This window comes from Bufo bufo, chromosome 9 (assembly GCF_905171765.1).
Source record: "Bufo bufo chromosome 9, aBufBuf1.1, whole genome shotgun sequence".
NCBI lineage: Eukaryota > Metazoa > Chordata > Amphibia > Anura > Bufonidae > Bufo > Bufo bufo.
Window position 1 is genome coordinate 23883367 of NC_053397.1, and position 25124 is coordinate 23908490.

At 49.5% G+C, this 25124-nt stretch overlaps 1 protein-coding gene across 1 annotated transcript in view; it reads left to right on the forward strand.

Annotated features, from left to right (window-relative positions):
• The first annotated feature begins 414 nt into the window (after positions 1-414).
• Positions 415-25124, forward strand: part of TMF1 (TATA element modulatory factor 1) — a 31866-nt gene continuing 7156 nt past the window's right edge. The window contains exons 1-11 of the mRNA XM_040406591.1: positions 415-688; positions 2533-3716; positions 13089-13192; positions 14886-15012; positions 16199-16304; positions 16831-16973; positions 17475-17641; positions 17885-18041; positions 18446-18538; positions 19763-19919; positions 20482-20674. Of these exons, the coding sequence (XP_040262525.1) occupies positions 547-688; positions 2533-3716; positions 13089-13192; positions 14886-15012; positions 16199-16304; positions 16831-16973; positions 17475-17641; positions 17885-18041; positions 18446-18538; positions 19763-19919; positions 20482-20674 (2573 nt within the window). The 5' untranslated portion in view covers positions 415-546. The remainder of the gene's footprint in view (positions 689-2532; positions 3717-13088; positions 13193-14885; positions 15013-16198; positions 16305-16830; positions 16974-17474; positions 17642-17884; positions 18042-18445; positions 18539-19762; positions 19920-20481; positions 20675-25124) is intronic.

The window sequence follows — 25124 nt, forward strand, 5'->3', positions numbered from 1 at the left end:
CTTGAAATAACTATCCACTTAAAGGGGTCTTCCGATACATATTTGTTTTAGTTCACTAAACTGTAGGAAGCCTGTAAAATAAAATGCAAAATAAAAATAAAGAAAAGCAAAAACACTCCCCAGTCTATGCTGACCCATCGCCACCGCTCTGTCCTCTTCTTCAGGCTGCCTGCAGCCGTGTTGTCCCCATGATACACCCCCTGCCGCCTGTCTGTGCTGAGGCCATCGATTGGCTGCAGCCGTGCATGGGATATCCCTGCTAGAGCCCAGGAGAGCGGCTGGTTGTGAATGGTTGCTATGGGCAACTGTTCTTCAGTGCCACCAAACCCTACCTGGTAATGACGGCGCAGCGAAGTCACGTGACCAGATCGCGGCGATGACGTTGTAACAGGAGGAAATCACCTGATCGGTCTGGCAAGGCGGCCGTCGCGCCAGGATGACGTCATGACGGGGTTTGTTTACTGCTACGTGTTCGGGAAGTGCTAGAAGATCCGCGGCCGCCGTGTGACGGGCTCCCGGGGAGGAGGAGGAGGTGGACCCGGCACCATGAGCTGGTTCAACGCCTCACAGCTCTCCAGCTTCGCCAAGCAGGCGCTTTCCCAGGCCCAGAAATCCATAGACCGAGTGCTGGACATCAAGGAGGATGAAACAGCCTGGGCAGGTTCCATCATCACCCCTTATGAGGAGGGTACGTGAGGCCTGGGAGCGGGTTGTCACTGCTGAGTATGACAGGGATTCTGGTGGGTGTCCATGGCCCTTCAAGGGGAGCTCCAGCTAATCTACTCTTCTGTGTCAGAGGATGCAGTGGGAGGAGTCTGTGAATGGCAGCTGCCCCCAACTAACAGCTGGAGGAGGGGGAAGCTGGGGTCCTCCTGCATTATTACATCACTGTCTCTTTAAATGTCAAGCCACACCTGAAGTCCAAAGGAATGCACAGAGCTGCAGGCGTTCTGCGCTGGTCACTCGATGGTTAAAGGGGTTTTCTGGGGTCAGGGTATTGATGCCTTATCCTCGGGACAGGCCATCAATGGATTAGTGGGGGTCATTTGGCCATTTTCGTAACTTCGACCACTCCAGGCCAGCGCTTTCTGTGGTTTATTCGCATCTCGGATGGGACAAGCCCTTTAAGGAGGCAGTGTGTACCATGAAGAGGGGGCGGTCCTTTCCAGCAGCCACTCGGCTGGGGTGTTGAGAGTTGGACCCTCCTCACCGATCTAATATTGATAGGCCATCAGCATTGTGAACATGGAAACCCCCTTTAAAGGGGCTGTCCAGGATCAGAAAAATGTTCCAAAAACAGCGCCGCGCCTGTCCGCCAGTTGTGCATGGTACGGCAACTCGGCTCCAGTCACACAACCAATGGACAGGTGTGGTGCTCTTAAGTAGAGATGAGCGAACTTCTGTTTTAAGTTCGGCGTCTAAAGTTCGGCTTCCGGTTAGCGGAGGATCCCGATATGGATTCCGAATTCCGTTGTGGTCCGTGGTAGCGGAATCAATAATGACCATTATTGATTCCGCTACCACGGACCACAACGGAATTCGGAATCCATATCGGGATCCTCCGCTAACCGGAAGCCGAACTTTAGACGCCGAACTTAAAACAGAAGTTCGCTCATCTCTACTCTTAAGGAGTTTTATACTGATGACCTATCCTCTGGATACATCATCAGTATCTGATCGGTGGGCATCCGACACCCGGGACCCCCGCCGATCAGCGGCGCTCCTGTGTGCACTGCGCCCTCCTCTCGGCTCACCAAGCACAGCGCCGTACACTGTATAGCGGCTGTGATTGGTATCGCAGCTCAGCACGATTCACTTCAATGGGGCTGAACTGCGCCTAGGCCACGTGGACGATAAACGTGACTTGGTCTAGGGAAAGCAGAGAGAAGGGCGCGATGCTACTGTGAGCGCCGCTGCCTTCTCAAACAGCTGATCGGCGGGGGTCCCAGGTGTCAGACCCCCATCGATCACATACTGATAACCTATCTCGGTAAACCCCCTTAACCCTTTGCAATGCAGAGGGTTAATTCCAGGTAACAGTCCACAACAGAATCCACATGTAACTCATTTCTCCAAAGATTTTGGATCCACAGATTTGTCAGATTTTTCCTTTCTTCTTTACGTTTCGTGTGGACGTCGCCATAAAGGTTTTTTTTTTTTTTCTTTTCAGGAATTTGATTTCCTTGTGGCTTCCCTGGGGGATAATTTGTAGGATGCTTTATGTTGGGGTAGCTTGCTCTCCTCCTCCTCCTCAGTTTTTGGGGCATTTCTGTTTCCCTCCCTCTATTTTGCTCCTGTCTTTATCTTTTTTTTTAATCTTTTCATTGTTCCTTTGATTGGAAGGTTTTTGCCATCATTCGCATGGCTTGTGAGGGAACAATGTAAGTCTTGGAAACTTGATGACAGCAGAACAAAAACGGGTAAAATTCTTTTGTAGAAAACAATCAATTCTTTGTCTCGCAGGAGAATAAAATAAAGCTTTATATGTTTGTTTTAGATCTTCCTCATATTCACCTTTTCTTCTGTTTTTAGGCAGTGCTTCCATCAAGGGTAGCTGGGAAAATTCCAACTGGGGAGGACAGTCGGAGGAGGATGAAACCCAGGTCATCTTGTCACCAACGGCCATCACCAGTCCTGTCAGAAGAACTGTGGTGGACGAGTCTGAGAACTTCTTCAGTGCTTTTCTCTCATCACAAGAGGTTAAACCTGTATCGGTTAGCTCTGTGGTTTCTAAGCCTCCCACCAAATCACAAAGACCCAAAGAAGAAGTAAAGCAAAACCCACCCGAGCCTACAATCATACCGATGGAGGACGACCGGTTCAGGGATGAGAAGGAGCAGCAGGAACATCAAGACTTGAAAATAATAGAGATATTGTCTTTGGAAGAACTGGAGGAGCCCACCGAGGAGAAACGTGACCTCGAAAAGACCATTCAGGAGTCTACTGACTGTTCTGAGGATCTGAAAGGACATCTAGAAGCAAAGTCAGAAGAAGACACCATTGCTTCTTCTCCAATGGTTCCACCAGAAAATAAGGACAATGGGCTGGACCTCAAGGACCAAAAGCTTGAGGATCGTCAGACTAATACCCCATCACCTCCCATCAGCACTTTCTCCTCTGGCACGTCCACAACTAGTGACATTGAAGTGCTAGACCACGAGAGTGTGATAAGCGAGAGCTCGGTCAGCTCCAGGCAGGAGGTGGCGGACTCCAAGGGAAACCTCAGTCTGATGCAGAACTCCTTTCAGCTCCTGTCGCCCTCTGCAGAATACGGCCGCTTGGATGAATTTCCTAAGCTGACCGAAAGCTGCTCTTCCTCTGATGCCTTTGAAAGGATTGACTCCTTCAGCGTACAGTCCCTGGACAGTCGCAGCGTTAGCGAAATAAACTCAGACGACGAGCTGTCGGGCAGGGGCTGCACCTTGGTGGCCATTGCTGTTGGCACTACCATCCCAAGCATGGACATTACTTGCTCCACAGAGAGCAAAACGGATGAAGAAATGAATGAGACGACGCTGCTCGTACACTCCAGCGAGGATATGGAGATGGAGGAGAGCGGAAGGAGCGCCACTCCTGTGAATTCAGAGCAGCCGGACCTCCTGGTCGCTGCACTTCAGATGCACGAACCGGAATCAGTCTGGCAGGGAGAGTCGGCGGAGGAGCAGGAGGCTGACAATGAGCCAAAGGTCGATTATACAATGGAGGATATGCAAAAGGTAATAAAAGGAAGGAAAACATCCGGGGCGCCAAGTATTAAGCACTTGGGTGTGTGCCCTTTATCTACCAATCACGGTCTTATTTTCTTTTGCAATACGTTGCAATGTTCCCTGTTCTCAGCCATTTCAGGTGGGGGAGAGGCTGACCTTAGTGTCCTAAAGAGGAGCTCTCACCTCTCCTGACATGTCAGTTTTAGTAACTACTTGCGTTCCCCATGAAATAGCAATTTCCGGAGCATCTTTTCATGTAACTCTGTTGCGCTTTTCCTATATTATTCCTAATAGAAGTTTATGAATGAATCTGCAAATGGGCGTTACCACAGTTGGATGTATGACAGTGTCTAGTCAGTGCTATCAGTGTCAGACTGTGCAGGGGCACGCCCAATTGCAGATTTATTCATAATCTTTTAGTAGGACTAAGGCTACTTTCACACTAGCGTTATTCTTTTCCGGCATTGAGTTCCGTCCATGCATTCTGAATGGAGAGCAATCCATTCAGGATGCTTCAGGATGTCTTCAGTTCAGTCTTTTAGACTTTTCAGGACGGAGGTAATACCGCAGCATGCTACGATTTTATCTCCGTCCAAAATTCCGCAACACTTGCAACAATTGACATGCCGGCCCCGAATGTTCCAGCAAAACGGATCCAGCATTGCGATCTGCGCATGCTCAGACCGCAAAAAATGTGAAAAAAATAAATGCCAGATCCGTTTTTCCGGATGACACCGGAGAGACGGATCCGGCATTTCAATGCATTTGTTATAAGGATCAGGATCCTGATCCATCTGACAAATGCCATCAGTTTGCATGCCTTTTGAATGATCCGGCAGGCAGTTCCGGTGACGGAACTGCCTGCTGGAATCCTCTGCCGCAAGTGTGAAAGTACCCTAAAGCCTCATTCACATGTCCGTGCTACAATTTGTGAAAAGGTGGTCAGTGAAGGATCCGTATGTCCGTTTTTTTTTTTGCTGTCCGTGTGTCCTCCGTGTTTCACGGACACTGCAGCTGAAAAATAATTTTCGAAGCATCTCTTCCTAATGATCCTAATGATTATACACGGATGGCATATAATGGGTGTGATGGATCTGTGACCACAGACAAAAACAATTTTTGTACTCGCCGTAAAATCTGTTTCTCTTCCGTTCATTGGGGGACACAGGCCTTGACCATGGGTATAGCTGTTGCCGCTAGGAGGCGGACACTAAGCACACAAAGTGTAAGCTCCTCCCTCTTCAGCTATATCCCTTCCTGCAGGGACCAAGCTAATCAGTTTAGTGCAAAAGCAGTAGGAGAAGCCAGACATAAGAAAATCACATTATGTGCAAACCCAGAACCACAAAGGCCCGAAAAGGGCCATAAACCAAAAAACTGGGTGGGAGCTGTGCCCCCCCTAATGAACGGAAGAGAAACAGATTTTACGGTAAGTACAAAAATCTAGTTTTCTCATCCGTCTCATTGGGGGACACAGCCCTGACCATGGGACGTTCCAGAGCAGTCCCTGAGGGTGGGCTTAACTTCAACCCCCCTGCTAATCAGAGAACCACTGTCTGCAAAACTCTACGCCCCAAAGAAGCGTCAGAAGATGCAAAGGTGTGCACCCTGTAAAACTTGGAAAAAGTATGCAAAGACTACCAGGTTGCCGCCTTGCACACATGAAGGGCCGAAGCCCCGTGATGCACCGCCCAAGAGGCCCCCACTGCCCGAGCCGAATGAGCAGTCACCCAGAAGGACGGGGACCCGGGTCCTTAATAAGGTACGCTTCCACAAAAGCCAAACTAATCCATCTGGAAATGGAAGTCTTTGACGCTGCCAGCCCTCGTCTCGGCTCCTCTGGAATCACAAACAGTGAATCCGCCCCCCTGAAAGATGCCGTCTGGGACAGATAGATACGCACTGCACGCACCAAATCCAGAGTATGGAGCGACCTTCGTAGAGACCCTGGGAGCTGTGGCCAGGCCGAGCGGGAGGGCTACAAATTGGTAGTGAAATGGACCCACTGCGAACTGGAGAAACCTCTGATGACTGATGCATATGGGCACGTGAAGATAAGTGTCCTTGATGTCTATCGAGGACAGGTACTCCCCCCGGTCAATAACCGACCTCAGTGACTCCATCCGGAATCTGCGGACACGGAGGAAACGGTTGAGGTCTAGAACGGGACGGACCGTCCCCTCTTTTTTGGGAACCACAAAGAGATTGGAGTAAAACCCCTGAAAATGGTCTTGCGCAGGAATCGGAACAATCACACCTTGCTGCAGCAGCGTGTGAAATGCCGGAAAAAAAGAATCTGGGAGAGGCCGGAGGGGAGGATTTGAAATCCAGCTTGTAGCCCTCTGCAATGACCTCCCTCACCCACGCATCTGAGACGTGAGCCAGCCAAACATGCCAAAACACATGAAGCCGGCCGCCCACCCAAACAGAGCTCTTAGGGTTAAAGGACTTGGAGCCCTCTTGACGGGAATGCCAGGAAGGCCACGGCTTGAAGGAAGGCTTGCGCTTTTGGCCTGCGGCCGACTTATCGGACGCTCCCTTGGGGCCGGAAAAACTCAGAAAGGCTTTCACTTTTTTTGCCTTATTAGACCGTCCCCTGTTCTGAGGTAAATGGGTGCTCTTACCACCTGTAGCGTCCAAAATGATCTCATCCAGGTGCTTACCAAAAAGTCTGCTGCCGGTAAATGGGAGGGCCGTCAGGGTCCGCTTTGAAGCATTATCTGCCGCCCAGCAGGAGAGCCATAGGGTACGGCAAATAGCCACCAACAGGGCTGACGAGCGAGCCATAAACCTGGCCGCGTCCAAAGATGCTTCACAAATATATGCACTGGCATGCGAGAGCTGCAGGTTCCTCAGAGGGGACTCAAGACCCTGACGTAAGTTATTTGTCCACTCCCCCATAGCCTTGCTCACCCATGTAGAGGCAAACACCGGCTGCAGCTCTGTGCGTCCCTGAGTTCAGACCTAATGACAACCCTGTCACCCCAGTGAGGCAAATGGGAAGGTTAGGCCCTGCAAGAAGGAACAAACAACACTTACCCAGCCCGTGTCCCTCCAAATGCCAGTCAGACCCTCATTTCCCGCCAGGAGCTTTAGAAATCCGGAACTGGGCGGAGCCCACTCTCCCACTGCTCTGCCGCTGACCGGGCGGGGTGAACACAATCCCCCCCCCCCCCCCCTTCCCAAATGCTTCCGGCTCCAGTGCCCATCCATCCTCCCAGGCCACGCCAGCGTCCCCTGCCACCGCAGAAAAGCCCACAGTCGCAGGCCGCACAGAAAGCGTTGCCTCTAATAATGGACCCATCTGCCCCCGAGCCAAGCCGACGCACCGACATAGGAAATGGTGCTTCATCAGGACAACCCCTCACCCTCCTCTCCCGGTGCACTCCAGAGGACACTGTCAGCCCGGGAAGTCACAGCTGACGCGTGGCGTGTACAAAGAAAGTAGCTACCCCCTTGGTGCAGCAGCGTCCCAGGTATGTTAAGCCTTGAAGGAGATTACTGCCAAAGTCCACATGTGGGGAGGAGGGAATACTGGCCAGGGTCCTGGAGAGGGGCACTGGAGGTGGTACTGAGGGGGTTACTGCAGGGAGAGAGGAGAGGAGCACTACTCCTACTCACCTGTCCGATGTCTTCTGCCCCCCCCCCCTGACTCCAGCCAGATCACCACCTTCGGTGTGCGGCCCCTTGGTGAGGGATGCTATACCAGAACAGGGCGGACTTTCGTTGGGGCAGAAGCTGGCGGGAGACAGAGGTTTTTACAGGGACCTGTGGTCCTCCTCTTCTTCTAGAGAGCGGGATCGAGCAGGGGGTTTGGGTGACCTCCTGGGTGGGAGTGCAGGCATTTTTTTCCTGCTAGAAGGAAAAAGAGAGACAAAATTAGTAAATCAGCAGACCTGCAACGCAGGAAGGTCTGCCTCCTACAGACACTAAGCTAAAGCTGATTAGCTTGGTCCCTGCAGGAAGGGTATAGCTGAAGGGGAGGAGCTTACACTTTGTGTGCTTAGTGTCCGCCTCCTAGCGCCAACAGCTATACCCATGGTCAAGGCCTGTGTCCCCCCCAATGAGACGGATGAGAAATAGAGCTCACCTCCTCCCTGGCTGTGACGCTCTCCGCTGCAATTGGACCGCGCTAAAGCCAAGGAGAAGGAGACGCCCATTAAGAAAACCAAATGTCTCCTCCTCCCTGTACTGATGGTCTAAGTTAACATATCAGGCGCCAAAAACAGCGGGGGACACAGCGGCGGAACAGAGGGGTATTTTAGAAAAAAGTGCTTCCATCTGTAGGGGGCCGCCCTATCTGGTAAGCGTACCAGTTTCTATCCCATAATCCCATGAGAGGTCCTCTTTAACAGATGAACAGCACAGCATTGAGTTCTATGAAAAGATTCTCTAGAATAGTGATTACACGGGGAATGCACGTATTTACTAAAATAGACATGTCCGGAGAGGAGACGGCTCCTTTTAAAAAAAAAAAGTCCAGAAAAATCCTTGTCCAAATTGCGGATCCACAAATTACGGACACCGGCAATGTGCGTTCCGCATTTTTCGGACTGCACATCGCCAGCACTCTTATAGAAAATGCCTTTTCTTGTCCGCAATTGTTTAAAAATGGCAATGTGTTTAGGACCATGTTCTGCTTCATATGCTGTAGACAACCATTGTTTTTTTTGTGCCCCTGCTTGAAAAAAAGGGTGGGAGGTGTGTCGTGTTTTTACATACATAAAAAAAAAAAGCAGGAGGCTTTAAAAGGATTGCCCAATATTGATTTTTATTTAAAAAATTTTATTGCACCGCCACCCCACTGTGATGGGAAGTATAACTTAGGCTACTTTCACACTAGCGTTTTTGCTGGATCCGGCAGTGTTCAGTAAAAACGCTTCCGTTACTGATAATACAACCGTCTGCATCCGTTATGAACGGATCCGGTTGTATTATCTTTAACACTGCCAAGACGGATCCGTCATGAACTCCATTGAAAGTCAACGGGGGACGGATCCGGTTTCTATTGTATCAGAGAAAACGCAACCGTCCCCATTGACTTGCATTGGGGGTAATGCCGGATCCGTCTTGCTCCGTATCCCAGGGTGGAAAGCAAACTACAACATGCTGCGGTCTGCTCTCCGGTACGGGAACACAACTAAATGGAACGGAAAGCATTCTGGTGCACTCCGTTCAGTTTTGTCCCCATTGACAATGAATGGGGACAAAACGGAAGCTTTTTTTTAAGAAACGCTAGTGTGAAAGTACCCTTACCCGCTCCCTGCTACTCAGTTCCAGTTGCGTGGGTCACAACTTGTCTTCAACTTCCGGTCCCTAGGGTTGGGCGATATCAATTATATTCTCACAATAACGATATTCAGAAATATATCACGATAACGATATATATCGCGATAAATACCTATTTAGAAGAAAAAAAACACTTGGGGGCAGTCACAAGGAGACGTTATACTGTATGGGGGCAGCCTCAAGGAGACGTTATACTGTATGGGGGCAGCCTCAAGGAGACGTTATACTGTATGGGGGCAGCCTCAAGGAGACGTTATACCGTATGGGGGCAGCCTCAAGGAGACGTTATACTGTATGGGGGCAGCCTCAAGGAGACGTTATACTGTATGGGGGCAGCCACAAGGAGACGTTATACTGTATGGGGGCAGCCACAAGGAGACGTTATACTGTATGGGGGCAGCCTCAAGGAGACGTTATACCGTATGGGGGCAGCCACAAGGAGATGTTATACCATATGGGGGCAGCCACAAGGAGATGTTATACCGTATGGGGGCAGCCACAAGGAGACGTTATACCGTATGGGGGCAGCCACAAGGAGATGTTATACCGTATGGGGGCAGCCACAAGGAGACGTTATACCGTATGGGGGCAGCCACAAGGAGATGTTATACCGTATAGGGGCAGCCTCAAGGAGACGTTATACTGTATGGGGGCAGCCTCAAGGAGACGTTATACCGTATGGGGGCAGCCACAAGGAGACGTTATACCGTATGGGGGCAGCCTCAAGGAGACGTTATACCGTATGGGGGCAGCCACAAGGAGACGTTATACCGTATGGGGGCAGCCTCAAGGAGATGTTATACCGTATGGGGGCAGCCACAAGGAGACGTTATACCGTATGGGGGCAGCCACAAGGAGATGTTATACTGTATGGGGGCAGCCTCAAGGAGACGTTATACTGTATGGGGGCAGCCTCAAGGAGACGTTATACCGTATGGGGGCAGCCTCAAGGAGACGTTATACCGTATGGGGGCAGCCTCAAGGAGACGTTATACCGTATGGGGGCAGCCTCAAGGAGACGTTATACCGTATGGGGGCAGCCACAAGGAGACGTTATACCGTATGGGGGCAGCCTCAAGGAGACGTTATACCGTATGGGGGCAGCCTCAAGGAGACGTTATACCGTATGGGGGCAGCCTCAAGGAGACGTTATACCGTATGGGGGCAGCCACAAGGAGACGTTATACTGTATGGGGGGCAGCCACAAGGAGACGTTATACCGTATGGGGGCAGCCACAAGGAGACGTTATACCGTATGGGGGCAGCCACAAGGAGACGTTATACCGTATGGGGGCAGCCACAAGGAGACGTTATACCGTATGGGGGCAGCCACAAGGAGACGTTATACCGTATGGGGGCAGCCACAAGGAGACGTTATACCGTATGGGGGCAGCCACAAGGAGACGTTATACCATATGGGGGCACCATGTGCAGTGCAGCTTGCAGGCAGGGCCAGGGCCGCAGAAGACATAGACAGTACAACCTTTATTTCTGACACCTGGGCTGTTGGGGTCTCTCACTCCTCTTCCCCCACCTTGGCTTGGACACGGACTGCTGACTGTCTTTGCGTGCCTCGCTCCTGTGCTCGGCCAGTGTGCGGAGACTTGAACATGGGAGCGAGGAGGAGCCGGGGGCAGCCGCTGCAGGAAGTAATATGTACGGTACGCATATGCACGATGCAGGGGCGGGCTGACACAGATTTAGGAGCGGTCAGCACGCATATGACCGCTCCTATGACGTCACCAAATACCGCGGTTATTTGGAAACAGCGATATCGCCATATCGCTGTTTCTTAATACCGCGGTATATCGTTGACACCAGTTTACCGCTCAACCCTAGTCCCTACTTGTAAATTTCCTGCATGGATGGGGTCGCATGTGCTGCTGCAGTCAATGAATGGCCCCAGCGGTGACGTGTTCACAAGCGGATTGTGACCCAGCAGTGATGGAACACGCCACCACTGAGGCCAGTCATTGACAGCAGCAGTACACGTGCCCTCGTCTGTGCGGTAAGTTTACATACGGAGATAGGAACTCCAGCCATTTTTCTGTACTGTACTGACAGCTGTATCCGGCGCCATATTGGTTGTCACTTTTGGATTAGTTTCTTAGTGACGAACTATAAATGGTTAAAGGGGTATTCACACCTGCGACCGATAATGATTTTTTTTCTTTTTTTTACACTACTAACTATTAGCCCCCTTAGGGGCTAGAACCCTTGTCGTATTCACCCTAATAGAGCTCTATGAGGGTGAATAGGACTTCACACTCTCCCTGCTGCCCTGTGCATAGTACACACTGCAGCAGGGAGATTACCATGGCAGCCAGGGCTTCAGTAGCGTCCTGGCTGTCCTGGTAACCGATCGAAGCCCCAGGATTACACTGCTGGGGTTCCGATCAGAAGCTGCCACTGCACCACCAATGAGAGGAGGGAGAGGGAACCCTGTGGCCACTGCCACCAATGACTAATACTGGGGGGCTTGGAGAGGGGGAAGGCGCACTGCGCCACCAATGTTTTTAATACTGGGGTTAGGGGGGGGTGCACCAATAAAGATAATTCGCCCATTAATTCAAATACAGGAGGCAGGTGCTGGCTGCTGAATCATATAGCCGCACCCGACCTCTGAGCGGTAGCCGCGATCCGCTGCAGTTAACCTCTCAGGTGCAGCTATATTATTCTGCAGCCAGCTCCCGCCTCCTGTTGAATTTGAATGAATGAGTTAACATCATTGGTGGCGCAGTGGCCACAGCCCCACCCCTCCTCCGCCCCTCTCTCCTCTCATTGGTGGCAGCGGCACAGGGGGAGGGAGACACTGCTTCTTCTCCCCTGTGCTGCTGAGGGAACATGGATCGCGCTGACAGCAGCGCGATCCATGTTTGCGATTCGTTATCGGCAAGGTTAGATGCCGATTCCGGTAACTTTGAAAATCCTGAATATCGGGCGATAACCGGTCGATCCCTACCTGCAACATACAGTATATGGCATATCGCTAGGATATGTCATCAATCCCGCGTCAGGGACACTCTACCATCTCCAAAATGGGACCCCGAAAATGAAAAGAGAATAGCCGTGCATGTGCGGCCCCCTCTGTTCTGAAATTAGCTCAACACGCTCGCTTGGCTATATTCGGAACTCCTATAGCAATGAATGGAGAGAACACAGAGCTCTCCTTCACTCCGGGGGCCCCGTTCGGAGCAGGTTCCGGACGTGGGACCAGCACCCGTCAGATGGTATAATATCCTGGCGATGCCATTAATGTCCCAGATGGGAATACCCTTTTAATAAATTAAGTTATGAGAATCTTTCTCAAGAGTGGCAAGAAAGACGGCACCGTATCCGATTGTCTCATTTTTAGAAATGGCGGCATAAAACAAATATTACAATTACAATATCGCTACCAATGTCTGTCTTTTCTGATGATAAGAGGAGCGGTCACCTCTCCTGTCGCTTTCACCAAATAGTTGCATTCCGTATGAAATACCGTAATTCTGAAGCTTCCATTCCTAGAAGTCTGCATTGTGCTGTCCCTCTGTCATTCCTCCTGGAAAGTCATGATCAAATTGACCGCTGGGTGTTTTCTGTCCACCCAGAGTCTGACATTGACAGCACCAGAGTGTGTAGGGAATCCCCCCCCCCCCCCCACAACGTTGTCAATTTATTCCTAAATTAAAGGGAGTAATAATAGATCGATGGCACAATGCAAAGTTATAACAAAAGATGCTTCCGAATTGTTATTTCACGAGGATACAAGTATTTAGTGAAACAGATGTCAGGAGAGGCGAGAGGTCCTCTTTAATGATTACATGCATATGATGGCGGATCACTGTATAGTGTTCCTAGCAGTCTTTTCTGCACAGTGGGGCCCGGGCACTCTCGGCTCCAGTCTAGTGAATAGGGTCTTGTTGTACGGCGGGTGGCCGGGAGCATTTCTATGGATTGGTGGACTGTACATCTGCAGAGAACATCCCAATACTTTCTGTCATGGATCTTGTAGTAAAATCCATATACCATCGATGTCCCGTATAAGACGACCCCTTTAAATATCAGTCTTCTGTCCGCTAAGCTTTGTTTGTCTTTCCCTTTGTGCCGCAGATCATTAATGAGCTCAATAGCCGGCTGGAGAAGAGAGAAACCCAACTGTTATCAGTCAGCAAGGAAAAGGCACTATTAGACGAGACTCTCGACAACATCCGAGAGTAAGTACCTGTGTGTATGGATGATGGGAGTGTTTTTATTGACTCTCAGCCCTACGCTGTCTGATGAGACTTCTGCCCATCCGCTGGACTCCTGCTCTGCGGGCAGTGGTCAAAATGCTGTTGCAAAATATATAGCTATGATCAGATGGCTACAAAGAAGAAAACATGGCCGCAGGGTGGATAAAAAAATTAAAATGATATTTTTTTTTAAATCAATTTTTTTTTAATATAAAATGCTTTTTGAGGAAAATATATTAACATCCAAAGGATCTTCCATCATGAAATAAAGATGAGTTTTTTTAATTATGTAGAATAAGGCCGAATGCACACGGCCGTGTGAGGTCCGTGGTATGCCGGCCTGGATTCCTGCTGATAGCAGGAGCGCACGGAGTCATTGGTTGCTATGACGCCGTGCGCTTCATGCCGCCACTGCACTACACTAATACACTCGTATAGATCATACCAGTGTATTACTGTAGTGCAGCGGCAGCATGAAGCGCACGGCGTCATAGCAACCAATGACGCCGTGCGCTCCTGCTGTCGGCAGGAATCCAGGCCGGCATACCACGGACCGCTCACGGCCGCGGCATTCGGCCTAAGGCTGTATATGTTTAATTTTTGGGGTAAATAAATTCCATTAATCCATTCACAATGTCATGCTCTTCCAGAGGTTTTTGTAAGATTATTGGGCAGTTTCTCTGCCTACAAGATATTATCACAGATGCTTGGTTTACTTTTGCAGTTTTCAAAACTGAATTTGACTCAGCAGAGATCACATGCCTCTTCTTCACTGCAAAAATGTTATAACATGTTATAAATGCAGAATCAACCTAATCAAACTAATGTGAAAAGTTATTATTCTAAAAATCTTCATCTACTTGCATATTATAAGTTATACCAGCAAGAATTAGTCTTTATGTAGAAAACTATTATTTAAATCAAGCCTTACTGACTAGTGATTTAAATCAGTTTGATTAAAATCTAATCCACCTTGCATGGCCGCCTTGCCCATATCAACCAATCAGGGCTCAGCTTTCATTTCTTCAATTGCTTTAGAAAAATGAAAGCTCCGCTGTGGTTGGCTGCTAAGGCCAACGTCGGGGGGAGATTTATTAGAAAGGGGGCAGATGAATCCGATTGCCCATAGCAATCGGATTCCATTACATTTTTTTGGCATGGGCATGTTTAAAGAGGACCTGTCACTGGTCCTAACATGCCAATATTATTACCTGGCAGTGTAGGGCTTTATTAGGAGATGTTAGGGCGCATTTTCTTTTTCAGCTCGGCTGCTCAGTTCCCCCGCTGTGCGCCCCGTTCACCTTTGCCGCCCTGTATGCTAATTAGCAGCGTCGGTACAGGGAGGGAGGAGACGGCCGGGTTTCTCAAGGGGCGTCTCCTTCTCCCTGGCTGTGAGCTGCCCAATTGCAGAGGAGAGAGCGCCACTGCATGGGAGAAGGAGACGCCCCTTGAGAAAGCCGTCCGTCTCCTCCCTCCCTGTACTGACCCCGCTAATTAGCATACGGGGCGCACAGTGGGGGAACGGAGCAGCCGAGCTGAAAAATAAAATGTGCCCTAACGTCTCCTAATAAAGCCCTAGACTGCCAGGTAATAATGTTGGCATGTTAGGACCAGTGACAGGTCCTCTTTAAGGTTTTCTTGTATGTTATGCAGACTAATTTGTCCTCCCTTGCAGTGAACTCGTTAGAGTCAAGGAAGAAAGCAGCAGCGTGTCATTGCTGAAAGACGAGTTCACACATCGGATAGCGGAAGCGGAGAGAAGGGCGCAGCTGGCGTGTAAAGAGAGAGACGCCACCAAAAAGGTAAAGCGTGCTGGTTCTGTACCATCCAGGGCACAGAGGTTTTCTTGCTGAGCTGGTCAGGCTGTGCACAAGGTTCATTTGGGACTTAGGAATTAATGACCGATCCTTAGGATAGCTTATCAGTACTATACTGTGGGGGTCTGGCACCGCCATGGATCAGCTCTTTGCTCCAATGCTGGCAGCAGCACTGTTGTAACCAGGAGCTGTGCAGGTCCGGTGCCCGGTTCCAGCAACACTCCAACTCCTGCACACAGCTGATCGGCCGGGATGCTGGGAGTCAGACTGCCACCGATCTGATGTTGGTGGTCGTCCCAGAGAACCCCTTTAAGGCTGGATTCACACTCAGCATTTTGAAGCAAGTCTAATATAAAGCACACTATGTAAGTTGTAGATTTATTAAACTAAATGCGCCAGAATCCATTTCATTTGTACCAAAAAGTTGGCCTACACTCGCACTACTCATCACATTTATTATATGTTTTAGATGCTTAGTGGGAAGGGGGTGTATTTTAAGATGCGCCAAGACGTAGCATTTTACTGCAAATTAAAGGGGTTGTTCGCCTTTGGGAGAGTTTTTGGCAACTCTCTCCTTTTGGGCAGACCTGCGAAGGGAAGCTCACTTAGCTGCTTCCCTGCGCTGGCTCCCCGCTTCTTCTCTACCCCGCCTCGGCTCCTCCGCTGCGCTCTCAGGATGTAAACTTCTGTTCTGACGCCACTGCAGCCAACCGCTCCTCCGTTTGCGACATGTTACATGATGCAAGGGGAGCAGGTCACCACTCCAGCCAGCGACTAGCTGCAGCTGCGTGAAAACGGAAGGTTTTATCCTGAGAGAGCAGCCAAGGCCAGGAAGAAAAGGAGCCGGGAAACAGGTCAGTATGCTTCTTTTCTCAAGTTGGGAGAACGGAGCCTCTAGGAGCAGGAACAACGCCCCCCCCCCCCCTGTTCCTAGAGGCTAATTAGCATATTATAAAAGTTAGATTTCTGGCGTAACAGGGGCATAGATAAAAGTAGGAATAGGCTAGTTAGGTTTAGCTGACATTAGCACATCGCTGATGTCAGCTAGCTTAATAGGGTTAAATCTGGTGACAGAAACCCTTTGATACGGTGCCATGTTTTTTAGACCCCCGAGCTAAAGACCTGTTCTTTGTTAATGAACTCAATAAACTGAACTTTATTCAATTTGCAGGATATTAAAGCCTTGAAAGAGGAGCTGGCTACCAGACTCAAGTCCAGCGAGACAGCTGAGATAATGAGGGAAAAGGACGAGCAAATTAAAGGGCTGATGGAGGAAGGTGAGTGGATAGATGGGGTATCGGGGTGTCTCGTTTTGATGTGTGATGCACTTCTGATCTGATTGAAACTCATCGGCACCACAAGTATGTATTGTATGGAAAATGCTGCAACCTTCTCGTTCCTTGGATGGGTTGTATCTCCTGATCAGCTCACCAACACCTTGCATTCCTGTCATATTTTAAGCCGAAGCACTGGTTTTACATTCCTCTGGTTTTACATAGCTGTTGCACCAATGCTTTGAAGGTTATACTCGCACCGAATGCACTGCATTTTCACTACAAATCTTACCTTTTGGAGTGCATATTCCCGAGTGACTCATTTTAATATATTTTTCAGCTCAATTTAGATCCAGTCTGAACGTACCCATACAGTATCATATACTGGTCTCTCTGGTGACACATCCTCTTTATGTTCGCGTCATCTCGCTTTTTTGGTCTCGCTGCAGACACGAGACTGTTAAGGGTTATGCACTGGTCATATTGGCCCCTGTCTGACTATATGTTAATGGTTTTACATATTCCACAGGAGAACAACTTTCCAAACGACAACTTCACAACTCGAATATCATCAAGAAGCTGCGAACCAAGGAGAAAGAGCACGAACACACGATCAATAAGCAGACCAAGAAGATCCGGGAGCTGGAGGAGGAATTGCAGTTGTTAAAGCAGGCGGGTTGTCACTTTATATTAATTGTCTGATATGTAACTAATAAATCTAGCTGTCCAACCTACCCCCATTTATCAGGGTGGGACTCTGCAGGGACTTCCAAGGTATCCTAGGGGATGATGTTTGGTAATTCAGCCAAAACGCTTCAGCAATGGTTGGAGATCTTGTAGCTCTACCTTGGTCTCCCAATGCGTTTGCCATGTCCATTCAGTATATTCTCTGGGAAAGCTCCAAGCCCTTACATCAAATGTATCTATATGACCCCACACACCGAATGGAGGCCAAAAGAGTGTTAGTTTGGCCTCCATTGGAATAGCGGAGTCTGCTGTGCTATTCCATGCGAAGGCATCCTACAAAAAAAGAAAAAGTCTGATCATAAATGAGGTGCATCCTCCTGCAGCACAAGGGATATCAAGACGTGCGAGTATGAAGCACCGGCCTTGATAAATCCCCCCCCCCCCCCCCATGTCTTAGCTGTAAAGTAATTCTTCATTTTTGCGCAGACTTTAGATGGGAAGGAAGAGGTTGAGAAGCAGCATCGTGAAAACATCAGAAAACTTAACATTGTGGTTGAAAGACAAGAGAAGGATGTGGGAAGACTACAGACGGAGCTGGATGAGATCCAAGAAAAGAATCGCAGTGTCCAGGCGGCTCTGGATAGCTCCTACAGGTGAGGAGTGACGGGGCATTCATATCTCACATTACCCACAGTGGAGGGAACTCTTACTATGATCTGCCGTCTGTCAAATGAAAAATTATTAGTGATGCCCCCTTATCATATCCAATTAATTACCCGCTCATTGTTATGATGGAAGTGTACAAGGTGTGAGGATTTTACAGGTATAATTAATGTTATTGGCTCCTCTACTGTTTGCATTGCCGTGTTGATGTATGATGTCTGTTTCTGTCTCAGAGAGCTCGCAGAACTACACAGGGCAAATGCCAGTAAAGCCAGTGAAGCCCAGGAGGTGGCACTAAGCTGTGAAATCAGAGCAAAAGAAGAGATGTGTTTAGCGCTGGAGAAAGCAAAGGAAGAGTCTCAAAAACAGCAGGAGGCCTTGGCCATTCAGGCAAGTTTGTAAAACCTATAAAACGTCTTTGGATGGGGTTGTCTAGGATCAGAAAAACATGGCTGTTTACTTCCTGAGATGACGCCATAGGTTGTGCCTGATATTGCAGCTCAGGTTTATCGAAGTTAATAGAACTGGGCTGCCATACCACCTACAACCGGTGAGAGGAAAGGTGCTGTCGCTGGACCGCAGTGTCCCATCAGGTTGCATCCACATTGCATCTAGTCTGCTTCCAGGATCTGCGGCAGAATGTGTTAACATTTACAAACCCATTTTAATTGCTTGCAACATACGTACACGATGAGCAGGCAGAAAACCTGTTTGCACACGTAAATATTCTCATCTGCTGTAGTGAACGCTGCAAATAAACTAAACCCCAATTCAAATTTTTGCTAATTTCTCAGGTGGCGGATTTGAGGCTGGCGCTGCAGAGGGCAGAGCAGCAAGCTGCAAGGAAGGAGGATTATTTGCGGCAAGAAATTGCTGAGTTACAACAGGTAATGTTTTAAAGAGGACCTTTCACCGCTCCTAAGATGTCTGTTTTAATAGCTTCATGCATTCCCCATGTAATAACCATTCTGGAGCCTCTATTCTTATGACTCTATGTTGTGCCGTTCCTCTATTATTTCTACTAGAAGTTTTGAATAATTGCTAGCAGTCTGCAGTAAGGGTACAGAGGGGAGGTAACCAGTTGGGGGCGTGTACCTGCACTGACTGAAAATGGCAGCACTGATTGGATAGAGTGAGTCTGTGCAGGGACACACCCCTAACTGGGTTTGTAGGAGTTTGTGTTCCCAATAATTAGCCCAGTCGTCGGCCCATGTAAAAGTATCCTAATATGGTATCTGAATTTCCCCTGTGACCTGTGGGTCAGTAGTCTGCGTTATTATCTGTAATTAGGATCTGCAGTAACTAATGGGAGTAATTCTGAGAATGAGCAATTCTAAAATCTTTTTTGCAGCTTCATAGTTCAGGCCCACAGTGATGCAACGAATAATGTGTGTGTATATCGTAAAAGGGTTGTCCCACAAAAAATATTTTTCAAACCAGCACTTGAATTTGAATACTTTTGTAACTACCTGTAGACACGGAGTTAGGCCTCTCGCACACTTTCGTATGCCCTCTGAGACATACAGTCGAGCTGCCCGCGGAACTATTGTCTGGCACTCATTTGATCTTATGAGTGCGGGACAATAATCCTGTGGGCGGCTCGATTGTAATCTATGATGCTGTGCGCTCCCGTGCGCACGGTCAATGCCGCTCTGGGACATATGGCCCGCTCACGGACCGTATGTCTCAGAGGGCATACGGTCGTGTGCAAGAGGCCTTATTCACCGAAATCTATCTGTATAGCGCCACCTGCTGTTTGCTGTTTTTTTTAATTTCTCTGTCCTCACTCAAATGGAAGCACATGCTCAGTTCCATCATTGAACTGCCGCCAACTGCAGTGAAAAGAACGCCCCCCGTGAGAAAGTACAGAGCAATGAATGGGGGGGGGTCTCTGGATTCATGTGAGGTACAGGGCTGGTTCTAAGTTTGTTACAAAGAGACACGGCATGTACTATATGATGTCTGATTTTCATTTCTTACATTAATCATGGGATAACTGCTTTTAAGAATAAAACTGTTAACTTTGAGAAATTATAACTGATACAAGTTTCCATAACTGAACATCAGTAGCTACTGCACTTTATCTGATTACATGGACGTATGGATTGCAGAGACTCCAAGAAGGTGAATCTCGGAATCAGGAACTAAGCCAAAGCGTCACTTCAGCGACTCGACCCTTACTTCGCCAAATTGAGAATCTCCAAGCAACTTTAGCGGCTCAGACTGCATCCTGGGAGAAGTTGGAGAAGAATCTTTCTGATCGACTCAGTAAGAACACTTGACAAGCTTACACACATTCCTTTGAGAACTGCGCACTTGCATCAGATACTTGACTTAAAGGGGATTTTCTAGTCTAAGTGTAGGCAATGGTACAAAACGGAGAAATAAACTATACTCGCACCATCACACAAATCACGCACCCATTAACGGACTCCAGTGGTCACATGCACCAAACCTGTTTGTTTGGTTTGTCAGTCCGGTATCCATTAGGCCCCATTCACACGTCCGCAATTTCGTTCCGCATTTTGCAGAACGGAATTGCGGACCCATTCATTTGTATGGAGCAGGGCTATCTGGATACGGAATTGCGGACCCGCACTTCCGGGTCCGCAATTTCGTTCCCCGAAAAAAATAGAACATGTCCTATTCTTGTCCGCAATTGCGGACAAGAATAGGCATATTCTATTAGTGCCGGCGATGTGTGGTCTGCAAAATGCGGAACGCACATTGCCGCTGTCCGTGTGTTGTGGATCCGCAAAACACGTTACGGACGTCTGAATGGAGCCTGAATATGTGCACCATGATTAACCCTCTTTTCTGTCTTTAATAGCTGAATCACAGACCTGGTTGGCATCGGCAGTAGAGAAAGAGAGAGCCGCAACGGAGGAGCTTCTGTCTGTGAAAACTCAAATCTCAGCCATGGAGTCTCAGAATAGCCTCCTCCGCCAAGAGAAGAGCCGTTTCCAAGCTCAGCTTGAGGTGGAGAAGTCCAGGTTATCAAACATGGAAGAAGAACACAGCAGGTACAGTATAGATGGCTGTATAGATACCAAGTGGTGTGAACCCCTGAAGCTGGAGGGCCACATTTCTCTGCAAGGAGATTGTCTTCAGTACCATTTTGGTTGTTAAGAGTCTGAGTGGAATTTGCCTTTTCTCGCTCATATCATTGGGGGACACAGGACCGTGGGTATAGCTGCTTGCTGCCACTAGGAGGCGACACTAGGCTGAAAAGTGATAACTCCTCCCATGCAGGCTATACCCCCTCCAGCCTGGAGAGAGCATATCAGTTTTTAGCTTAGTGTCGTAGGAGGCAGACCTCCCTGCTTAGCAGGGTGGCTCTTTTGATTTTCCTCAATTTGTTATTTTTCACAGATTTCCTGGATGGGGCACAGGAACGATTGCGTCCCTGTCTCCCTGGGAGGCTGGCCGGTGTTGCTTGCTTCACCGCCTTGCCTCCCCCAAGAAGACAAAGTGGACCAGGGCAGCCTCGCTCCCCTGCTTCCCGCCAGCAAGGGGACACCTCCTCTCCAGCCCTTCTCTGCCCGGACCCCTGATGCCTGGTGCCAGCGGTCGTGGGGTGTCCCTGCTGGTACAAGACTAAGGGTGAAGAACACAGATGAAGACAGGTGAGTATACTGTCCCTCTCTGTCCCCCTCTCACCATGGCCCTTTCTTATGGAGGCTGCGAGTCCTCCACCAGTCACCGCATATCTCCTCAGAAATCAGGTAATGAAGGGGTTAATCCCGAACCGGTGGCAGCATTTTTTATTCTTCCTCCACACCCCCCTCCGATCTAACATATCTGGCAGGGGACATTTAGAAACTGGCGCCGCTGCACTCTATTCAATGCCCCCTTTCCTCAGACCGACCGGGTGGGCTCCCTGGTCGGCCAGGCACCGCGCCTTTAGCAGGTATAATCTTGGACGCCTGCTAGTGCCGATCGGGGTACCTCAGTTTCCCGACGGCGGAGCACAGATCCCAGTCGGCCGGGCACCACAAAATCTAGGCCCCGGCTTCATTCGGGCCTTCCGATTCTTCCCGGCCGCGCTGTTTTTTTCTCCCGGCCCACGGGGTGGGCTTCCATGGCCTCATTCATTGCACCGCCAGGTACCGCTGTGTTCGGCTGGCGGTGGGTCCCATGTGAAACTTTAGTTCCCGGCTTTGCGGCCTTCTAGGCCGCAACTTCACCTCAGGTACGGAGGGGCGGGTCCATATTCTGGCGCGAATTTTCCCCGGGAGCCAGCTGGCTCCGCCCTGGTCTTTGGACATTAACCCTTCCTACCCAGCCACTTGAATCCGGTGACCAGATTACCCTTACCCTAGGTCTCTATCTGCAGGCACAATGTGCCTTAATATTGCAGTATACAGCCTTTCTTCCTCCTTGTCTATTTAAGGTTAGGTCCTCACCTCAATAATAATAAAAATATATATATATATGTATATATATTTTTTTTTATTTTGTTCTTTTTAAATAAAAAAAAAAAGTGCGCCCATACAGGTCCTGCCCTCCTCACAGACCGGGCTCTATGCCCAGGGCCTGTTCCCAATCCCGGACAGTGGAGAATTTCTCACAGTTCCTAACCCACCCTCCGGGGCCGTTGCTAATGCTCCAACTGTGCAAATCCAGTGGAGTTTATCTGACCTTACGGGCAGCTTGGTTGATAGTGCTTCACTCGGACAAAGCCAGTGGAGTACATATGAAAGGTCCCCAATCGCCCTCCGGGCCGTTTGGTTGATAATGATCCACTTGCAAAAATTCAGTGGAGTATATCTGAAGGTTTCCAAATCCGCCCTCTGAGGACGTTTGATTGATAGGGCTCCACCGGTGCAGGACAACTGAAATTTTCAAGACCTCTGGAAATTCCTAATCCACCCTCCTGGGTCGTTTGGTTGATAATTCTCCGTTCGCGCAATCCAGTAAGTGGACCTTTAGGAGTTCCATTCCACCCCCGGGGTAGTTTGGTTGATTTATCAATACCATCGCGGCCTGCAACAGCCATGGGCTAGAGGCTGAGAGGTGGAACTGCGCACGAGCGGGCCAGAGCAGGTCATATTTCCTCCTGGATCACCTTCTCACTCCCTCCCTTCCTCCCTAGGATCACGCAACCCCCCCCCCCCTTTGGAGGGGTCAGTGCTGGGGGGGGGGGGGGTTGCGTGATCCTAGGGAGGAAGGGATCCTGGGGGGGGGGGGGGGGGGGTTGCGTGATCCTGCTCAATCTTCCAAGATTATGGTACTGGTGTATGCATTACCCTCTTCCTTAGGCGGTATTTGCGCTACTACTGGTTACAGTACTTACCTTTATTTCCTTCCTTTGGTGGACTGACCGCGCTAGCACTGGCCTCAATGCCAGCCATAGGCGTTCCCAGCTCTGTAGGTGGCGGAATGGCAGTTCCACTGGACACGGTACTGTCGGTATGTATTAGTCTCTTGTATGTGTAGCATTATGGCATTCTCACTGCCATTGCAGTGTTTATGTATACATTGTCTCCTTACTTGGGTGAAGTAATGTACACTTCCCGCCAGGTACTGAGCATGTTCCTGAGGTATGTGTTGCCCCCTTCGATAGGTGAGGTACTTGCACTACTTCGTGTTACAGTACTTGCTGAATACGTTACTCCCTCTAATAGGTTAAATGATTGCTCTGCCACTGAGTGCAGTGCTTACCGTACGCTTTCCCCCCTCCATAGGTGAGGTAATTACACTTCTGTGGATTGTGTTTCTGGCTATCGCGCTACCCCCTTCTTTAACCAGAGGATCGCACTACCACTGGATGCTATCCCATCAGTCATTTGCCATCACATGCTTTCTGTGGCATTACCCTCTACTAATAACTTTACGGGGGAATCGCTAGCATTTTTTGCATGCTTTAATTTAGCATGCAATAATTTTGACATGTCACTAGATGCCTGGCTTCCTTCAAAGTGGTCCGTGTCGACAGTCGGTACCTCTTGTACCTGGTACTCTCCTTCTAGTGGCATATGAATACGGCCACGGGGTTCTATGGCTACTTCCAGATCGTATCTTTCTGTTCTTCCGGCACGGGTTAGGGGCACGAAAATGTCGACCTTTGTGCTCTCAGGGGGGTCTCCCAGCAACACTTATGTGTTCTAGAGACCCCCATCCCCATGGGCATCCACTGTTCAGGTCAATCACATTTTCCAGAATGCTGTGTTTACAATCCAGCAAGCAGAGTATTCCATTGACTATGGATTCTTGTTCACTACTCTTCCTTATCTAGGGGAGGGTGTTATGCTAGCACTCTGCAGTGACCACTACAAGGGGCTTTTCCTTCGCATGGGAAGTCTTCACGCTATAGCTAGGTGATAGTAATCGCTGTAGTGGGGCAGCCCCTCAGGTAGGGGTTCTACCCTACCACTGCTTCGGCGGTTGCTCCTGTTCAGCGCCCTTTTCAGTTACGCTGGCAGAGCATGCGGTAGCTCCTACTGCACAAGGGGTGTTTGCGTCACCATTACATGCTAGGGTTCCTGCTACACAGCTGTTCCATCAGGTGACGGATTCTTTTGACACGGGAATCGGCGACCTCTATGGTGTGGCCTCCTCCTCTGCTGGAGTATGGCGTTAGCTTTACTCTTGTGGCTTCCCTTGTATGGCCTCATCTTCAGACGGAGTATTACATTACCTATAGATTCTGTAGAGCGTCAGTCTCAGAGGCAATGGGCCTGTTGCTCTGGCAACTGTTGTCCTTCTGTCGTCAACTCAGGCATGGCGATGGCGTAATTGCCATTGCTGATCAGCACCTACCTGCGAGTGCGTTCTACTTGGTAGCTTAGTCCCTGCGGCACTCGTCAACCACTAGGTTGCCGTTAGAAGCGGGACTTGGATTTTTAATGGTTGATGCCGCGACACCATCGGTGCTACCTCTCTTCTGATATGAATAATGTCTACGTCACACCAAGCCAATGGTGGCCATTCTTTCACGGCTCATTCCAGTGGTGGACTGAGAGTCTCCCATGATGGCTAGAGCGTGTGTCCGTCACGCCTTTTCACCACTATTAAGGATTTCGTCCCTGGGAGGGAACACACTTTTCCTTCCCTGTCCCTCCTCGGGCTGGATAACGGTTCGCCTTCTCCTCTGCCTGGCTGACCAGTTGCCATGGGTCGTACGACTCTGGAAGCCCGTCTCCATTTTTTCCACGCACCCAGGGTTCCTCGGGTACGGTGGAGGTGTTGGACGTCGTATTCGCACTCTACCCGGCAAGGGTTTTTCTCTCATCTTTGTGCCACTCATCCGCCTTTTCCGGCAGGGTGGACACATTGTGAATTTAGGGTCACGGACGGGGCATCCCATCACCAATGTTGCTCTCATTGGCTTTGCCTTTACCTTTCTCCGAGGTATTGGTTCTTTGGCCTGCAGTGGGACATTCCCGGCTCAGGCGTTTTTTTCTCTGTGGTTTCTCAAGCAGCTTTTCTCGCTAGAAATCTCACCACAAGCCCCTACAGCTGTAGGGACAT